Source organism: Petromyzon marinus, chromosome 42, assembly GCF_048934315.1.
Source record: "Petromyzon marinus isolate PM22_M1 ecotype Great Lakes invasive population chromosome 42, UKy_Petmar_22M1.pri1.0, whole genome shotgun sequence".
Classification (NCBI taxonomy): Eukaryota; Metazoa; Chordata; class Hyperoartia; order Petromyzontiformes; family Petromyzontidae; genus Petromyzon; species Petromyzon marinus.
The window spans coordinates 5,100,532-5,119,412 of record NC_133708.1 but is presented as its reverse complement, the minus strand read 5'-3'; the positions used below and the strand labels follow the sequence as shown (position 1 = coordinate 5,119,412).

General features: G+C 46.3%; 1 protein-coding gene across 1 annotated transcript in view; it reads left to right on the top strand.

Moving 5' to 3' along the window:
- LOC116951189 (protein-arginine deiminase type-2-like) overlaps positions 1 to 18,881 on the top strand; it is a 49,518-nt gene that overhangs the window by 19,963 nt on the left and 10,674 nt on the right. Inside the window, exons 9-14 of the mRNA XM_032969667.2 lie at positions 1,211 to 1,316; positions 2,373 to 2,477; positions 4,295 to 4,446; positions 5,616 to 5,763; positions 12,491 to 12,596; positions 15,801 to 15,880. Coding sequence (XP_032825558.2) covers positions 1,211 to 1,316; positions 2,373 to 2,477; positions 4,295 to 4,446; positions 5,616 to 5,763; positions 12,491 to 12,596; positions 15,801 to 15,880 — 697 coding nt within the window. The remainder of the gene's footprint in view (positions 1 to 1,210; positions 1,317 to 2,372; positions 2,478 to 4,294; positions 4,447 to 5,615; positions 5,764 to 12,490; positions 12,597 to 15,800; positions 15,881 to 18,881) is intronic.

Below are 18,881 nucleotides of genomic sequence, written 5' to 3'. Positions count from 1 at the left end.
TTAATCGGAAGACTTTTCTCACCTTGCCTAGGAGCATAAACCATCACGCTATCTCCGGTCATCCTCGCTAGCCGCCGAACAAAGATCCTCACTGCATCTCGTGCTTTCTTGGACGCGCCTTCTGCGGTCATCTGCAATGCGCTCTACCTTCCGATATTAGAAAGCCACTGGAGCTAGGCACTTTTAAATCTGGATGGAAAATGTATTTCTTTAAAATTGCTTCTTGTGTTTAGTTTGTTGTCTTTCCCCCGCACCTCCGATTAGCACGGTTGGCTACGTACGATGCAGAATAAGATTAGCATACATATACTCACATACTATGTAGGTCATGGGTTCAATCCCTGCTGCTGTTTATTTGCAGTTTGCATGTCTCTCTCACTGTGGATTTTTATCTGGGTCCTCTGGTTTTTCCCCTCCACATTTAGAATGAACATTACGCGTTTAGATTATATTATTTGGCTGCTATCCATTTCCTCGTGATAAGCCGCATCGTTGAGGTATCATTTGTGGCCAGGTCGCGTCTGAAAAACAACTATATAGCTCAGTGGGCCCTTACCTTGGTAAAATAAACAAGTTAAAACTGGAAAACAGTTACAAATCAAGTTGTTGTGTACCGGCTGGGCCACGTGACATCAATATATCATATGTACAGATGATATTACTGACCACTCATATGTACTTCCTATCTACAGCTCTCTCTCATCTCTATCTCTTGTGTATCTCGCTTTCAGAAATATCAGTTCGACTGTCACGTGATGAACACTATTCTCACATCGCAGGGTTTGGGTGGGAAAATGCTGCCCTCTGCTGTACCCCTCTCAGAGGTAGCTTTGTGATACCCACTTCCTTGGTCCATTCTCGTTTGCGAAAGGATTGCACTCGCTGTGTGCGTTCTGAATGGATACTTTTGTCTCACGACGCTAAACTGTTACTACAATGGGGATAACATTGGGGGAAAAGACCAAGCATTCTAACAAAAAATGTGATGGGGAGGGCACCCAGAAGTAGACTACAGAGAAGCGCTACGCCAATTGCAGACCTGGGAGTTCAGTGTCGACTTCGCATCGGCACCTCCGATTAGCGCAGTTGGCTGTGTGCAGTGCGAAAGAAGTTCAACGTACCGTGCGCACAGGAACAGGATCAGGCCGTCGCGGCTCACCGTTGCTGTCCGCGCCGACCGCCGCTCCTCATCAACGCTTCTCTTGTGCAGGGTTGGCAACAACACCGCGTTCGTGAAGGAGATGCGAAAGGTCGCGGAAAAGGGAAAGTGTAAGGCCATCATCCTGGATACGTATGAGAACGACATCTGGATGCAGGTAGCGTCCGTTCGCATCTTTCGGCACTTGCCTTTGTGATTAGTCACTGCTCGATCGCTCCGCAAAGTGCAAAGCTCCTGCCAAGTGGATATGAAGTAATGTCTTCCTCTTTAATTCACGAACTTGTGATCCAAGATTTTGGCTGTCGGCGAATCGCATCTGGAACTCTGCATGACTGCATCGAGAGAGATGGAAATAAAATGATGACATAATGTGATGAGCGAGAAAGTAATGAGATTAAGTTATGAGAGATAAAGTGATGAGATAAAGAGATAGTGGGAGCTTCTTGAAGCTTGAGAAGCATCTGGATACATTGCGCGCACGATATTTGTACAGCCAATATCATTATCTAGGAAATTTGCTATTCACGAGCATCTCTGGAACGTATCCCTTGTCGGGAATAATGAGAGAATACTGTCGACAGGTAACAACTTGCACCTCCAGATATTTAATACATTCTAAAAAATCAGGTGTGTGTGTGATCTGATATATAAAAAAAATAACAACCATATTCTCACACTTTTTTTCTCCTTTATTTGAAATCAAAAGTTCCGGACACATAATCTGGAGGATACGCATAGATCATCTTCCAGAAGATGTGTTTTAATCTAGCTCAGAATCCTCTTTTCCAAAAGACGGTTCTTGATCACAATTCACAACCACCTAGAGGACAGAAGGCGCTAATGGACATTGATAATCATTTACCAGAAGACACCTCTCCCTATTTAATAAAGCAGCGCACTCATTACCACATTCTGGAAGACGGTTCTCCAAAGTACGGTACTCTACTGATTATTAATAACACACTTTTTTCAAAAATTACCCCCCCCCCCGAGTTTGGAGCGTCTTATTAAATGGAGAATGCGGTAATTTGTATTTGTCATTTTCAGATTGACTTCACCGTATTGTCTATCTCGTATATGTTCTGCCATATTTTTTCTGTCTTTTTACTATGTACATTATCCTTAATGTAACACCGTACGGAGCCAACTGCGCTAATCGGAGGTACGGTGCATGAACAATGGGGCCGCACGGGGATCTGTGTCACGTGAGCAGGACCAGATGGAGTTCGGCTACTGCGAGTCTCCCAACCGCGTGCTCCCCGTGGTGTTCGATTCTCCCCGGAATCGCGAACTCAAGGATATTCCTCTACGCATAATGGTGACTTGACTGCTCGCGCGCACCGCCCCCCTTAAGCCACCGCCAACACCGCAGAAAAACCGGACAGCCCGTCGATCAACTTACATCATCTGGGCTGAATTTCTCACAGATTAATTTTCGGGGGTCACTTGTAGACCGGGAAGTCGTGCACGACTAGTAGCCACAGCCGTAGAGCAAGAGGTACACTTCATGTGGTGTACTGGGTGAAGACAATTTCTTTGGTATCTGACCAGGACAGATCAGGATGAATTGAAGCCATGATCATCGTCGTCATCATCATTATAATCATTGTCATCATCATTTCATATCGTTACCGCACAACACATGCCATTACATCTCAGCGTATGTAAAATGGTTTAGCGTGCAATACAAATGTGCACAGGTCTATAAACACAATAACAACCAATTTCTGCACAGAGAAATCTAAAAATAAATAAAATATAATGAAATCAAACTTCACCTTGGTCAAGCTACATTGGTTTTGGATAACGTTTTTATCAAATGGGCGACAAAAACGTAAAACTATCCTGCAAATTGGCAACCGTTTCACGAATACATTTGGAAAGTGGTCTTTAAAGTAAGGGGTTTAGGTGGAATGCAATGCAAGCAAAGAAAGATTAGTGAATCGGAAGCGAATCATCAATTAATACATTGTTTAAATGCATGCCTATACAGGCCACTATACTTCAATAGGGATTACCGTTGGTACGGCTATTTTAGTACACACAATGGACAGGAAGGACAAGATCAATGGGCTCGCATAATGCACATGCATAATGTATTCATTAATCCTCCCCCTACTTTGCGCAAGAGCGCATTAGTGTGGTCACCACATCGACGCCTTTATATAACGAAACAGGTGGACTTCTCCACAAATCTGGCTGTCACCTGATGAAGTTAGTTGTAATTACTGGCAAAACGTCGTACTCAGATTGTAAATGTTGTGGCTTGGCTCTCCAACACACCGGTGTGCTGTACTAGTGACGGATTGGCATGTTCTGTATACGTGACAACCCTTACTAGTTGGCTGTGTCGGGTGGAGGTGGGTTTAACGACACATTTATGTATTTACGCGATCTAACCAAAAAAACCTCTATTATGAAAATATATTACTTTGTTACAAAACATAAGGGAGATAAAATATTAATATACATACACAGTAGACTCTCGATTAACCTATTGATGGGAGAATGGCCGAGAATAATTCAAAATTACAGATAATAAAAAAATATCAATTTTCCGTGGATCTCTGTGCCAAAAACCCACTAATATAGGTATAAATTATGTTTGAGTTAGGAAAATGAACGATCGACCGATTGACGCACGTGCTCGGTAATAATAACACTTTCCTGCTCCTGCACAGAAGACTCGGCCCACTCAGTGGATAGCAGCAGAGCCATGTCAATTAACATCAACCAAACCCCGCCACCCACTCTTTTAAAGATATTACAACTATTGTACTGTAGAGGCGATGACGTGGATTTCGGATTAACATATTTGTTCGGTTCAAGCACGTGACTTGTAATAAACATTTGCAAGATAAACAATGGAAAACTATTTTTAGATTATTAATTTGGGCTTAATGTAAAATCCGTGAGTTTTTAATTTGTCAAAATCTCAGGTGCGCGGTTAAGCCGCATATCGGATAAACTGCACGTGGACAATCGAGAGTCTATTGTGTATATATATTCAGAGGGTGAAACACTATAAAAATATTATTTTAAAATATTGATTCCTATGGGGTTATAAACATCGCGGTAGAACAAATTATTTCCTGACGCTGGCTGTCGGGGTAACCTAACCACGTGCCGTTGCAGGGGCCCGACTTTGGCTACGTGACACGATACGCCTACAAGGACGCTGTGAGCAGCCTCGACTCGTTCGGAAACCTCGAGGTGTCTCCCCCCGTCGTCGTCAGGGGCAAGAAATACCCACTCGGGCGCATCATCATCGGCAGCGCCTTCCCCACGTGAGCAACAGCACATTGCTCACCAGCCGCGATCCATTCCACTGCTGGATCAAGGCATCGCCGAGTGGCCGCCACCACCTCTCACAGTCCTGCGATGAAACAATTCACGGAACGCCTCAACCCGTGTCTAGTGGTCGACTTCACACGGACAACTTCTTCTTTTCTCCGACACCACTTTTATTACAAACTCTCCACATTACGCCTGTGGCTTCATCATTTCTCTGCTCGCCGCAGCTCGCTCCCAGCGCTCGCTTGCCGCGCTCCCTTCCCTCTCTCACTGTCTCTCCACGTCGTTTCTGTCTCCCTCCGTCGCTGTCTGTCTCTCTCCGTCGCTCGTTGTCTCACTCTGTCTCCGTCTCACTCTGTCTCTGTCTCACTCTGTCTCTGTCTCACTCTGTCTCTGTCTCACTCTGTCTCCGTCTCACTTTGTCTCCGTCTCACTTTGTCTCCGTCTCACTCTATCTCCGTCCCACTCTGCATCTCTCTCGCTCTGTCTCACTCTGTCTCTGTCCCACTCTGTATCTCTCTCGCTCTGTCTGTCCCACTCTGTCTCTGTCCCACTCTGTATCTCTCTCGCTCTGTCTCTGTCCTGTCTCTATCTTGGCTCTATCTCTCTCTGTATCTCTCTCTGTCTCTATCTCCGTCTCTCTCTGTGTCTCTCCGTCTCGGTCTTGTCTCTATCTCTCTCTTTCGCTCCTTGTCTCTGCTTGTCTCTGTCTTGTCTCTCCTTGTCTCTACTCCACTGCTAGCCTGTTCTGTCTCTTATGTCTTCTCTCCGTCTCTCCCCGACCTGCTCCGTTCCAGTCCCAGCGACAACTCCAACTCCGCTCGCCCGTCTCCCGAATATATCCCCGTTCCCATCAACTATCAATTAATTAGGCGGCATGCCCACGACGCCTCGTGTCCCTCGCACCTGTCCCTATCACCGCCCATCTCCAGACACTTAGGCGCCACTCTGCTCCTGACAACAACACCCGGCCAATCACAGCCATATATCGCATACCAACTTAATTGGGCAGTTTCTCTCTCACCGTTCCCCGTTGCCGCACCTGCCCAGCCCCGACATGACCCCACTGTCCATAACTCGCGCGTCTTTACCATCCACCCTGTATGCGCGTGTTAATCCACTACACGTGTGTCGGTCGGTGTGAATCCCCCCCCACCCACAGCGCAGAGATGGGGCGCAACATGGTCCGCACCGTGCGTGAGTTCCTGTTTGCGCAGCAGGTGCAGGCGCCCGTGGAGCTCTACAGCGACTGGCTCACCGTGGGCCACGTCGACGAGTTCATGAGCTTCGTTCCGGCGCCTGACCGCAAGGTGGGCTCGGCAACACGAGCCGAGGATGCTCGCACCTCGGTTGGCATCGCTCAGGGGTTGCCAAACGCTGCCTGGCATTCACCGTGGGCAGTCTCTACCACAGATGGAAAGCTTTGCGTATATTACCATCCGTTTCATAGACACACTTCCCATTTAATTTCTTACCGAATAATTATGTTTTGTTTCCTCCCAAAAAGAAATTCTCTGTGCAACATAACCTTACTCTTCTTAAACCAAATGCCCTCATCAAAAGCCATCACGGAGGCTCTGCTGCCATACGTATTCGTGATCTCGAAATAAAATATATTCGCGAAAGTCATTGTAAGCATTTGTCACGATCGGTGGTTTGGAGAAAACATTTCTGGGCCAGTGGCTCAAGGGGCCAATCTACGCATTGTGCACACTTGTGCGCAAACAACTTGCCAGCAATGGAAAGCCAGACTTGGCAAAATTTGGTAAATCATACCATTTAGTTTCTGTTTTCTTCATTAATCATCCCACATTGCAAACTATATATTAGCAGAATGGGGTGGAGCAGTAACGCACTTGCTAACGAACTTTAGAAACACGCGTTTCAAGTATTGGGTTGCCATAAATGTCCACGTGATGAGCCACTTCGATCAGCTATCATTTGTGGTGGCAAGGTCGCTTTTGAAAAAATGTTAGACAGCTCAGTGGGCCTCCTTACCTGGTAAAATAAATGGTTAAAGTTAGTAAAAAAATAATGCACTGAACTGTGAAACGGGTGGACAGGAGCTTTATTCGCGACCACGGCTAACAATAGTGGCGAGTGATGTCCGACCTGATCCTGGGCACCGCCTTCACAAGCCACACTGACCGGCACCATGAACTGCAGTAGAACTCCCTCCTCTTGACGGTGATTGGTACCATGAAACCGGTCATTAAGTGATTTGGTTGTTATAGAGCAAAGAAAATACATGTTAAAGGCTTATTTCGTTCTACTAGCATCAAAGGTTACACATTTTTACCCCAAAAAGTACTTTACTGTTATTAAAACAATGGCTACGAATACATAAAGATACTAACAAACATTATAAACCACATAATATAAAAAAAACATGATAAATAAATGCATTACTTAATATTTACTGTACCTACAAGAGCCTGTCGTTAACAGGGGAAAAGTCGGTAAGCAAACACATTGGGCTCTATGGAGACACTCCACTACTATACACTACACTATACACTAGTATATACTACACTATACACTAGTATATACTACACTATACACTGGGCTCCATGGAGGCCCGTCGCTAAGCGATTGGTCGCTAACAGGGGTGATCGTTAAGAGGGGTTCTACTCCACACTACAATACACTCCACTATACACTACACCAGGGGTCGGGAACCTTTTTGACTAAGAGAGCCATGAAAGCAAAAAAAATGGAAATTTATTTCAGTGAGAGCCATATAATATATTTTAAAAGTGAATTCAACTAAATGTCAGTATAATAAGCCTCTGAATTTATTCTTTTAAATAATGTTGTTATAACACTCACCATTAATGCGACTTCTGGTGCTGCATGGATTTGCTGATGTCTTTGTAGTCGGGTTGGTACTTGGTGAGGTTAAGCTTCATGCAAGCGTTGAGGCTTTCATCCGTTAAACGTGATCGTAGGTTGGACTTGATGTTTTTAAGATGTGAGAATGACTGCTCACATGCATACGTAGATCCAAACATGGTCAATACAGCAATACTCACACGCTGCAGTGTGTGGTATGTGACAGGAAGCGCGTTCCAAGTTTTGAGAATCAGCTGGTCTTCGGGTTGGAGTTTTTCATTTCTGTCCACATGTGCTTGCTCGCCAACTCCGCTTTCTGTCGTGTGATTCTTTCCAAATCTTCATTCAGTGACTTGAACTTATTCACCCACATGTCCGAGGCCTTCAGGTCAGCCACTTCTGCTTCAAAATCTCTGACGGAGACACCAGGGATGTAATTCAGGTCGGCTGTGTTCAGTGAACACTCGTTTGGATGGGTGATGAACTTAAAAAGACGAGTGTGCTCACGAAATTCTCCAAAGTGTGCTTTGAAGGACTGTAGGAGACTGGATGTGCAGCCAGCTAGCTGGTGGAGATCAAGGTTTTGAATGGGCTCACTTGCTGTGCATGCATCTTTAAATTGGCTCAGTTTTTCAAAATGTAGTAAATGACCTGTTTCAAGATCCGTGATGAAAAGCTCCAGCTTGTTTTCAAAAGCAAATACAGCTTGTTGAAGGGATAACACTGTATTTCCAATGCCTTGCATTTTCACGTTGAGCTGGTTCAGATGTTCAGTCAGATCTACGAGATAGTAAAACTTGAGGAGCCACTCGGTGTCGGCTAGCTCAGGATGCCCGACGCCTTTCATTTCAAGGAAAGTCCGGATTTCGTTCAGGCAAGCCGCAAAACGGCTAAGCACCTTCCCTCTTGACAACCAACGCACATTGCTGTGCAAAAGCAGACCAGGATAGTTATTTACAACTTCATCCAGCAGTGTTTTAAACTGGCGATCATTTAAGGCTCGGGCAACAATAAAGTTGATCACACGAATGACCAGCGACATCACTTCGCCAAACTGCCTGTCACACATCTGAGCACAAAGTGCCTCCTGGTGTATAATGCAATGGAAACTTAGGATGGGTCTATTTTCATGTTCACGGAGAAGCGCCACAGTACACACTGAGAGAAGTTTATCCATAGGTAGACTTTTTTCTTGAGCAAACTCCATGAAAGACTTGAATAAATCCTCACCTCTTGTGGACCCTTTTAATGGCAGAACAGCAAGACTTTCTTCGCGCAGTGTGTCACCAACAGCATATCTTGCAATCACGCTGAACTGCGACAAATGGCTCACGTCTGTTGACTCATCCAAAGCCAGAGAAAAGAACGGCGCTGCATTTATGTCCTTCACTTGCGTTTCCTCCACTTTGTTTGCCATCACGATGGTACGATCATGAACAGTTCTTGCCGACAGAGGCATGTCTTGTATCCGTTTGATTATCTTGTCTTTGTTCGGATCATCAAAAAGTTCATTGGCTACATCCAGCATGAACGTTTTAGCATACTCGCCATCTGTGAATGGTTTTCCGTTCCTCACTATTGCTAAAGAACCAGCAAAGCTAGCCGAATTATAGTCACCTTGCCGGGTCCATACGCGGAGTTGCTGCTGGCTAGCTTGCACCCTGCTCAGAAGCTCTTGGCACGCTTTCTTTCTGCTGTCTCCCGCAGGGTATTTTGATGCAAAGGTAGCGTGGCGCGTGTCGAAGTGCCGCTTTACATTCGACCGTTTCAACGATGTAATTTTGTCATTGCAAATTAGACACACCGCAGAACCCGCTCTCTCCACAAAGGCGAATTCTTCGGTCCATTCGTCCTGAAATGTACGATACTCGTCGTCTTTTTTTCTTTTCGCCATCTTCTTCGTCGAAGGGTTAGCTTTGAGCTAATGACCGAGCAGACGCAGTCTCAAAAGGGGGCGTTTACCTGTTTTACCCAGCAACGGCAAACGTAGGCCAGTATCATCCAATTAAAATAATGGACAATTGCTCCTGCAGCCCTGAACAGGACATGCGCAGTGAAAAATCGATGGATGGATTAAAACAAGTGAGAATATTTTGTTTTTTCTGCGAGCCATATGCAATCATCAAAAGAGCCACATCTGGCTCGCGAGCCATAGGTTCCCGACCCCTGCACTACACTATACACTATACTATTATACACTACACTATACACTACTATACTCTACACTAATAAACACTACACTACTATAATATACACTACTATACACTACTATGTACACTATGCTACAATACACTACACTAATATACACTATACTATTATACACTATACTACTAAACACTACACTACTATACTCTACACTACTATACTCTAAAACACCAGCCGTGATCCATTCCACTGCTGGATCAAGGCATCGCCGAGTGGCCGCCACCACCTCTCACAGTCCTGCGATGTAACAATTCACTTTACGCCTCAACCCGTGTGTAGTGGTCGACTTGACGCGGACAACTTTCTTGTTTTCTCCGACACCACTTCTATTACAACTCTTCACATTACGGTCTGTGACTCCGTCATTCCGCTTAGCCGCAGCTCGCTCGCCGTGCTCCGCCCGTCTCGCTCACTCTGCTTCCTCCCCCATCTCTCACCGTCCCTCTGCGTCGTCCCGGTCTCTCTTCGTCACTCGCTGTCTCAGTCTCTCTTCGTCGCTCGCTGTCCCTGTCTCCCTCCGTCGCTCGATGATTCTGTCTCTCTCCGTCGCTCGATGTCTCTGTCTCTCTCCGTCGCTCACTGTCTCTCTTCGTCGCTCGCTGTCTGTCTCTCTTTGTCGCTCACTGTCTCTGTCTCTCTCCGTCACTTGATGTCTCCGTCTCTTGCTGTATCTCTGTCTCTCTCCCGCTGTCTCTGTCTCTCTCTGTCTCACGCTGTATCTCTGTCTCTCTCCCACTGTCTCTGTCTCTTTCTGCCTCTGTCTCACGCTGTATCTCTGTCTCTCTCCCGCTGTCTCTGTCTCTCTCTCTGTCTCACGCTGTATATCTGCTCGTCTCTGCTTGTCTCTGCTCGTCTCTGCTCGTCTATGCTTGTCTCTACTCTACTGCTAGCCTGTTCTGCCCCCTATGTCTTCGCTCCGGTTCTCCCCGACCTGCTTCGTTCCAGTCCCAGCGACAACTCCCCTCGTTCTTCCCATCTCCCGAATATATCGTTCTCATTACCAACCAATTAATTAGGCCGCGTGCCACCTACGCCCCGCGTCCCCCCGCACCTGTTACTTGACCCCCTCTATTCCCAGACATCCCGGCGCCACTCCGCCCTTGACAACAACCCCAGCCAATCACAGCCGTACATCGCTCTCCAACTTAATTGGCCCGTCATTACTGCACAGTTACCCGCCTCCACACCTGGCCGGCCCGACGTAACTCCACTGTCCATAACTCGCGCGTCTTTACCATTCCCCCCTGTATGCGCGTGTTAACCCACTACACTACTATACACTATACTACTATACTCTACACTACTATACACTAAACACTACTATACACTTCACTACTATACACTATACTATTATACACTACACTATACGCTACTATACACTACACTACTAAACATCCACACTACGATACTCTACACTACTATACACTACACACTACTATGTACACTATGCTACAATACACTAAATTACTATACAGTACACTGTACACTACACATTGGGCTCTATGGAGGCCGGTGGCTAAGCGATTGGTCGCTAACAGGGGTGGTCGTGAAGAGGGGTTCTACTCTACACTACAATACACTCCACTATACTAAACACTATACACTACTATAAACTACACTACTATACACTACACTATACACTACACATTGGGCTTCATGGAGGCCAGTGGCTAAGTGGTTGGTCGCTAACAGGGGTGGTCGTGAAGAGGCGTTCTGCTGTATGAGCGACATGCCGTGAGACCTTCATCCTGCAGTTTGTTGACAGGGCGCTGTTAATTATTCAGTAAGAGATTCAAAAAGGTTAAATCAGAAAAAAACCTGAGCCTCACAACGTGTTCAGGAGGGTCCAGCAAAATGAGTCGGCAGGATTTGATCTTGTTATAGATTTATCTCGCGCCTTAATCCCAGAATGAGATGAGATTTGGATGGAGCTGGCAAAGAGATCGTGAAGAGTGGAAGACGTTCCGGGGGAGGACCCTGCACAACGACGGGGCTGCTAACGATCTTTGTCTCTGTGTGCTGTTGTTGTGTGTGATGTGTTTGTGTTGTTGTTATTGTGTGCGATGTGTTTGTGTTGTCATTCTGTGCGATGTGTTTGTTGTTGTTATTGTGTGCGATGTGTTTGTGTTGTCATTGTGTGCGATGTGTTTGTGATGTTGTCATCGCGTGCGGTGTGTTTGTGTTATTGTGTGCGATGTGTTTGTGTTGTCATTGTGTGCGATGTGTTTGTGATGTTGTCATCGCGTGCGGTGTGTTTGTGTTGTTGTCATTTTGTGCAATGTTTGTGTTGTTGTTGTCATTGTATATGATGTTTGTGTTGTTATTGTGTGTGATGTGTTTGTGTTGTTGTCATTGTGTGTGATGTGTTTGTGTTGTTGTCATTGTGTGTGATGTGTTTGTGTTGTTGTTATTGTGTGTGATGTGTTTGTGTTGTTGTTGTCATTGTATGTGATGTTTGTGTTGTTATTGTGTGTGATGTGTTTGTGTTGTTGTCATTGTGTGTGATGTGTTTGTGTTGTTGTCATTGTGTGTGATGTGTTTGTGTTGTTGTTATTGTGTGTGATGTGTTTGTGTTGTTGTTGTCATTGTATGTGATGTTTGTGTTATTGTGTGTGATGTGTTTGTGTTGTTGTCATTGTGTGTGATGTGTTTGTGTTGTTGTCATTGTGTGTGATGTGTTTGTGTTGTTGTTATTGTGTGTGATGTGTTTGTGTTGTCATTGTATGTAATGTTTTTGTGTTTTTCTCATTGTGTGCGATGTGTTGTTGTTGTGCGACGTTTATGTTGTCGTCATTGTGTGCGATGTGTTGTTGTGTGCGATATGTTTGTGTTGTTATTGTGTGCGATGTGTTTATGTTGTTCTTATTGTGTGCGACGTGTTTGTGTTACCGTGCATTCTGTTGTGCTTTGCGTGGCGTTTTATATTGTCGTTGTGTTCTACGTGTTTGTGTTGTTGTTGTCATTGTGTGCGATGTGCTTGTGGTGCCGTGCGACACACAGGGGTTCCGGCTGCTGCTCGCGAGCCCCGACGCGTGTCTCCGTCTCCTCAAGGAGCTGCACCAGCAGGGCCACGGCCAGAGGCGCCTCTTCGAGAGTCGCCCGGAGGGTGAGCGAGCAGAGATGTTGTCGGGGAGGCTGACCCCCGGCTCCTCGCTCACGTAGGATCCACTGCTCCCCTCTTCCATGTCCTGGGGAGGGTTACTGCTCACCGACTCCCCCCCCCCTTCGCCGCGGCCCCTCGGGGCATGATTCGCGGCTGGCGCTTAGCCACCTGGGGTCAATTTACACAATCTCTGCGCACACTCACCCACACCCACTCACTCGAAATCCGACGTCGCTCCTCTCCCGTGCCGTGCACCAATCGCGCGCGCGGGACTGGGGGTCGGGGGTCAGAGGGCAGGGACGTCATTCGCACATGCGCAGCCGATTGCGGGGTTGTCTCGGAGATTTATTTAAAGGGCTGTATGAACAATCTCAAAGGTACGCCACCCGTTCGCCTCACGCACACGCTAAACAAAGGCTGCACGAATAATATCGCGTGTACGCCGCCCGTTTGCCTCACGTATACGTTAAACACGAGGGCGTATGAGTAATCTCACGTGCCCCTGTACGAGTCCGCCGCCGCTCACCACACGCACATGCTAACCACGAGCTACACGCATGGGCGAGCGCAAACACGTGGGTAAAATACACACTCACGCACAAACACAGGGTACGACGACGCACACCACCATGCGTCCGTTCCACCCTCGCAGAGACCACACGACAAGGTTTATTGATCACCAACAGTTTATTCTCAGCGAGTCCGAGGCTAAATTACCCGAGTCAGTTTGAGTCAGCAGGGCAGGTCTAACCTATCTCCCGATGGTCTAAGACCCAATCTGTATCGCCTCTTTCAAATCACTCTCCTAAGACACTCTCACAATGGCCTCAATATCTCACTCTGGGGTACTCACGGTTAGACTCGTACGGAGCTGTTGGTTTGGATCCTCGCTGCACTTCGACTCGTCACATGGACGTTGGAGTGGCTGGGGAGTCGACGGCCCCGAGCGCTGGCTTGAGTAGAACACAAACTAACTCTATCCCTACCTTCTCTCTTCTCTTTATTGTCCTATACATCAAAAATAAATCGGTGCTGATCTGCTGGCCTCCCGTCCAATCAGGTGGCTCGGATTTCCCGCCACTCTCCCCGGGCCAGTGCTCTCTCAGACGTCCGCTTTTTACCCTCTAAACAAGCGCATCTGTCCTACCAATCAGAGGACCGGCCCTGTTTTTCCCGCCGTTCGTGACTCCGCCCCCCCCCTACCTGCCTGCTGACCCATGTGTGTTGTGTGTGTTTTCTACCCGCGGTGGCTCAGCAGCTCCGTCGTGACCATGTAATTACAACCCAAATCACGGCGCCGCTGTGCACGTTAGCCTCGGGGGAGGTCGCCCAATTCCCTGGTCGCAGGAAACCGTGAAGTTAGGTCCCATGAGAGGGCTTCTGAGTGAAAACCTGTCAGCCAGGTGACCTCTCCTCGGGGCTCTATGTGGGGGGTGTGTGTGTGTTCATGTGGGGGTGGTGAGGGAAGAGCAGCGTCGGCCCCGTCGCTCGGAGGTGGCGGCGTCGCGGCCACGGCGTCAGCAGGACGGCTTCACTGCTGTGGCATCACAGTTGCAGGCACGGCTCCGACGAAGCGGCTTCGCTGCTGTGGCACCACAATGTCACGCAAATCGGCATCTAAGAAAGCATAAATTTACGCTGATAGCATAGCCAATGCTGTCTGGTCATGCTGTGGCCCTTCGAATAATTTTAAGGTCTCTCTTGAAGTGATCGATTAGAGTGGTTGGCTACGTACGGTGCGAAATTGAACGTACACACATACTCTTGACCTACAGGAATACGAGCTGCAGAGTGCGTGGCAGTAGAGCAAAGTGGATTGTTGGCCTATTTGATTTTTTGTTCACGGATTTTGGACTCTTAATATTGAGCAATGACGAGCAGCCCTTGGCCAGCCCGATACTGGATGAAGGCCTTCCCCTGCCGTAGGAATGTGCGTTTTATCCGCATACAACGCACTCGTGCAGAAATTAATTAAACTTACCAATTGAACCGTATGGCGGGACTCCGGGGTCCCATAAGCCCCCGGCTCTCACATAAACTGCGTTGCGACGTCATTTTATGTCTGTTGAAGGCGAACGATATGGCAATCTATTCCTCTCGACGAGGTCTACACGATGCGCTAATCAGAGTTTTGTTTCTTCTGTGCATTCATTCTCGCTGCGCTTGGACGACATGACAACAGAATGATCCAAGCCAGGTGGGTCGCGGCGTTTATGTGGGCGGTGAGATGGAGTCGCCAAAAATAAATAAATTAAGATTTTTACTTTCGTTTATTCTGGACCACGGGATCCCGCCATAAGGTTCAATTGCAGAAACTTCCTGAAAAAGTTTTCAGACAGTGAAACTTCCCCGATGAATACAATATTCAGACAATGTCTCCATGGCGATGACATGGCCTGGTGGTAGTGCATTCACCACCTGTTGCAAAGCTTGATAGTTCGAACCCAGCGGACGCCCTGATTAATACTGCGGGTGTATTAACCCTTTGCCGTTCCGAGACATTTGCAAGGTGCAGGGTGGGTCCCGTTCACCGCTGAATCTCGGAATGCACGAGTGGTTCTGCGTTAATTTTTATTTAGAGAGGCATAGTAGCGCCGTTGTTTTTAAATACATTGTTACTCACCGCAGAGAACCGTAGCGACACGACCGCACACCCTCCCGCATGGCCTCGTGTACATCTACATCATCGGAACGTACACATGTGTACGTACGTGTACGCAGTGCCCAAGATCGTACGTCATCGGAACGGAATCGGAAGAAAAACTGAAAGAAAAACTGACGACGTACACGTGACGTACATGTGTACGTCAACGGAATGGGAAAGGGTGAATTGTTATAATTTGCACCATCTACTTGGGTCTATCTGGGACAACTGTTCTACTGCTGGCCGAGTTAATTTCTCGCAGAACGCTGAACTAAAAATCACAAGGTTGCGAGTTCAAACCCTGGTTGCGGGGGGGGGGGGTCAGTTCGACTCGTTATAAGTGATCGTCATACGGAGAGACCGGCCCCTTCTTATGAATGTGGAATGCCTGACCGGTGCGTTACAGCTGCCAAATGGAGACAGGCACCACCACCACCACCCCACACACACACTCATAATTTTGTGCAGAGAGACCCTCGGGCTTGTGAATGAGAAGATCCTCAAATAACTGAGAGAGAATAATGACTCTGCCCTCCTTGCGTGTGCGTTTGTTGTTCCCTCAGTGTTGAAAAGCAAGGGCCCGGCGGTGATCGGCGAGATCCTTGTGGATGAAAAGTTCAAGATGGAGAACACCTACGTGCAGGTGAGGTGTCTCGCTCACCACCCCGTCAGCGGTTTGCAATGTCTCATTCGATACATCTCGCCTGTTCTCGTGCATGCAGGTCACATAATTTGTTTTTTTTAAATAATAAATCATGTAATCATTATTTTGCTGCTACAGATGTCCAAATGACGGGCCACTTTATTGAGCTTTCATTTGTGGCCAGGTCTTTTCTGAAAAAAAGAGCTTTATAAATCTTGACTTAAAGCTTTCGTGACTGCAGGAATTCATATTCTTTGTGTCTTTCGGTAAAGTCACGTAGATAGGTTAACGTAGATAGGTTCAAATATATATTTTTTTAACCTATCTACGTGACTTTAAGAATAAGAGCTATATAGCTCAGTGGGCCTTACCTGGTCACATTTTTGAAAGTTTTTTAAGTTTTAGTTTATTTGAATAGTGTGCTTTGCCTGGTAGGATTGTTTAGTTTTATTTGTATTTGGGTGATTTGTTTACCTTTCTTGTACTTTGCACTATTTTCTATTGTTCGTTGTTGTAACGTTCTCCCCACCCTCCCACTACTGGACATCTGTGAAAAAGAGCTTTATAGCTCATCGGATTCCTCCAGGATAACTAGATATTCTGATAAAAATTTGGCATGCATGCTTTGTGAATGTAAGAATCAGATTTTTTAAAATTATAATTTGTGGTCTACAGTGAGGGAAAAAAGTATTTGATCCCCTGCTGATTTTGTACGTTTGCCCACTGACAAATAAATGATCAGTCTATAATTTTAATGGTAAGTTTATTTGAACAGTGAGAGACAGAATAACAACCAAAAAATCCGGAAAAACGCACGTAATTTTTTTTATAAATTGATTTTCATTTTAATGAGGGAAATAAGTATTTGACCCCCTCTCAATCAGAAAGATTTCTGGCTCCCAGGTGTCTTTTATACAGGTAACGAGCTAAGATTAGGAGCACACTCTTAAAGGGAGTGCTCCTAATCTCAGCTTGTTACCTGTATAAAAGACACCTGTCCACAGAAGCAATCAATCAATCAATGGGATTCCAAACTCTCCACCATTGCCAAGATCAAAGAGATGTCAGGGACAAGATTGTAGACCTACACAAGGCTGGAATGGGCTACAAGACCATTGCCAAGCATCTTCGTGAGAACGTGACAACAGTTGGTGCGATTATTCGCAAATGGAAGAAATACAAAAGAACTGTCAATCTCCCTCGGCCTGGGGCTCCATGCAAGATCTCACCTCGTGGAGTTGCAATGATCATGAGAACGGTGAGGAATCAGCCCAGAACTACATGGGAGGATCTTGTCAATGATCTCAAGGCAGCTGGGACCATAGTCACCAAGAAAACAATTGGTAACACACTACGCCGTGAAGGACTGCAATCCTGCAAGGTCCCCCTGCTCAAGAAAGCACATATACATGCCCATCTGAAGTTTGCCAATGAACATCTGAATGATTCAGAGGACAACTGGGTGAAAGTGTTGTGGTTAGATGAGACCAAAATGGGGCTCTTTGGCATCAACTCAACTCGCCGTGTTTGGAGGAAGAGGAATTCTGAATATGACCACAAGAACACCATCCCCATCGTCAAACATGGAGGTGGAAACATTATGCTTTGGGGGTGTTTTTTTGCTAAGGGGACAGGACAACTTCACCGCATCAAAGGGACGATGGACGGGGCCATGTACCATCAAATTTTGGGTGATAACCTCCTTCCCTCAGCCAGGGCATTGAAAATGGGTCGTGGATGGGTATTCCAACATGGCAATGACCCAAAACACACGGCCAAGGCAACAAAGGGGTGGCTCAAGAAGAAGCACATTAAGGTCCTGAAGTGGCCTAGCCAGTCTCCCGACCTTAATCCCATACAAAATCTGTGGAGGGAGCTGAAGGTTCAAGTTGCCAAACGTCAGCCTCGAAACTTTAATGACTTGGAGAAGATCTGCAAAGAGGAGTGGGACAAAATACCTCCTGAGATGTGTGCAAACCTGGTGGCCAACTACAAGAAACGTCTGACCTCTGTGATTGCCAACAAGGGTTTTGCCACCAAGTACTAAGTCATGTTTTGCAGAGGGGTCAAATACTTATTTCCCTCATTAAAATGCAAATCAATTTATAACATTTTTGACATGTGTTTTTCTAGATTTTTTTGTTATTCTGTCTCTCACTGTTCAAATAAACCTACCATTAAAATGATAGACTGATCATTTCTTTGTCAGTGGGCAAACATACAAAATCAGCAGGGGATCAAATACATTTTTCCCTCACTGTATTTACCCAATTTTATTCCGATTGCACGTTTGGCATCATCAGAATCAAAATATGTATTTATACTGGAGGAATCCGATGAGCTAAAAAGCTATTTTTTCAATCGCGAGATAAAGTTCCCAAATGGAGCTCTCGCACAGCAGTGCGAACGCTCGTGTCTACGGAAGCGAATAGCATGGAACTAGTTCTGAAAATTCTGGCAAGTGACCTCCGATTCACACAGTAGGGAGCAGCACTTTCCTCTGTGACAGACTAATATTCATGGCATGACAGCCAAACCAACATTTTGAATTCCCAGAGCTGAAATATTATCCTAATGAATTCCAGAACCAACTTTAATGTGACGGGATTTTTGTTATTCTTATTTAATGCAGAGACCATCAACTCACTACATTTGAGGCCCCGGTTCAATCAGTGGCGACTGCCCAGAAAGAATCCATTTAAGTCAATGAATGTTCCATGCCTGCTGACAAACACCAGAGCGACTATACTATTGTAGTGTTTATAATGATGAATAAACTTCTTATGAGGCCCAGTCTGTTTATTGTAATACTTCTCTTACACAGTCCTTAACACACAGAGGGGTATACGGTCCCCTCACCCGATACCCTAAGAAGGTACAGCCTCCGGACTTAGCATGACCTACACACAGGTCTCTTCCTAACCTAATGAGGTACAGCCTCCTATCTTGGCAGGACTTACTCACACGTCTACCGCTATCCTAGAGTCCTCCGGCTGGGACC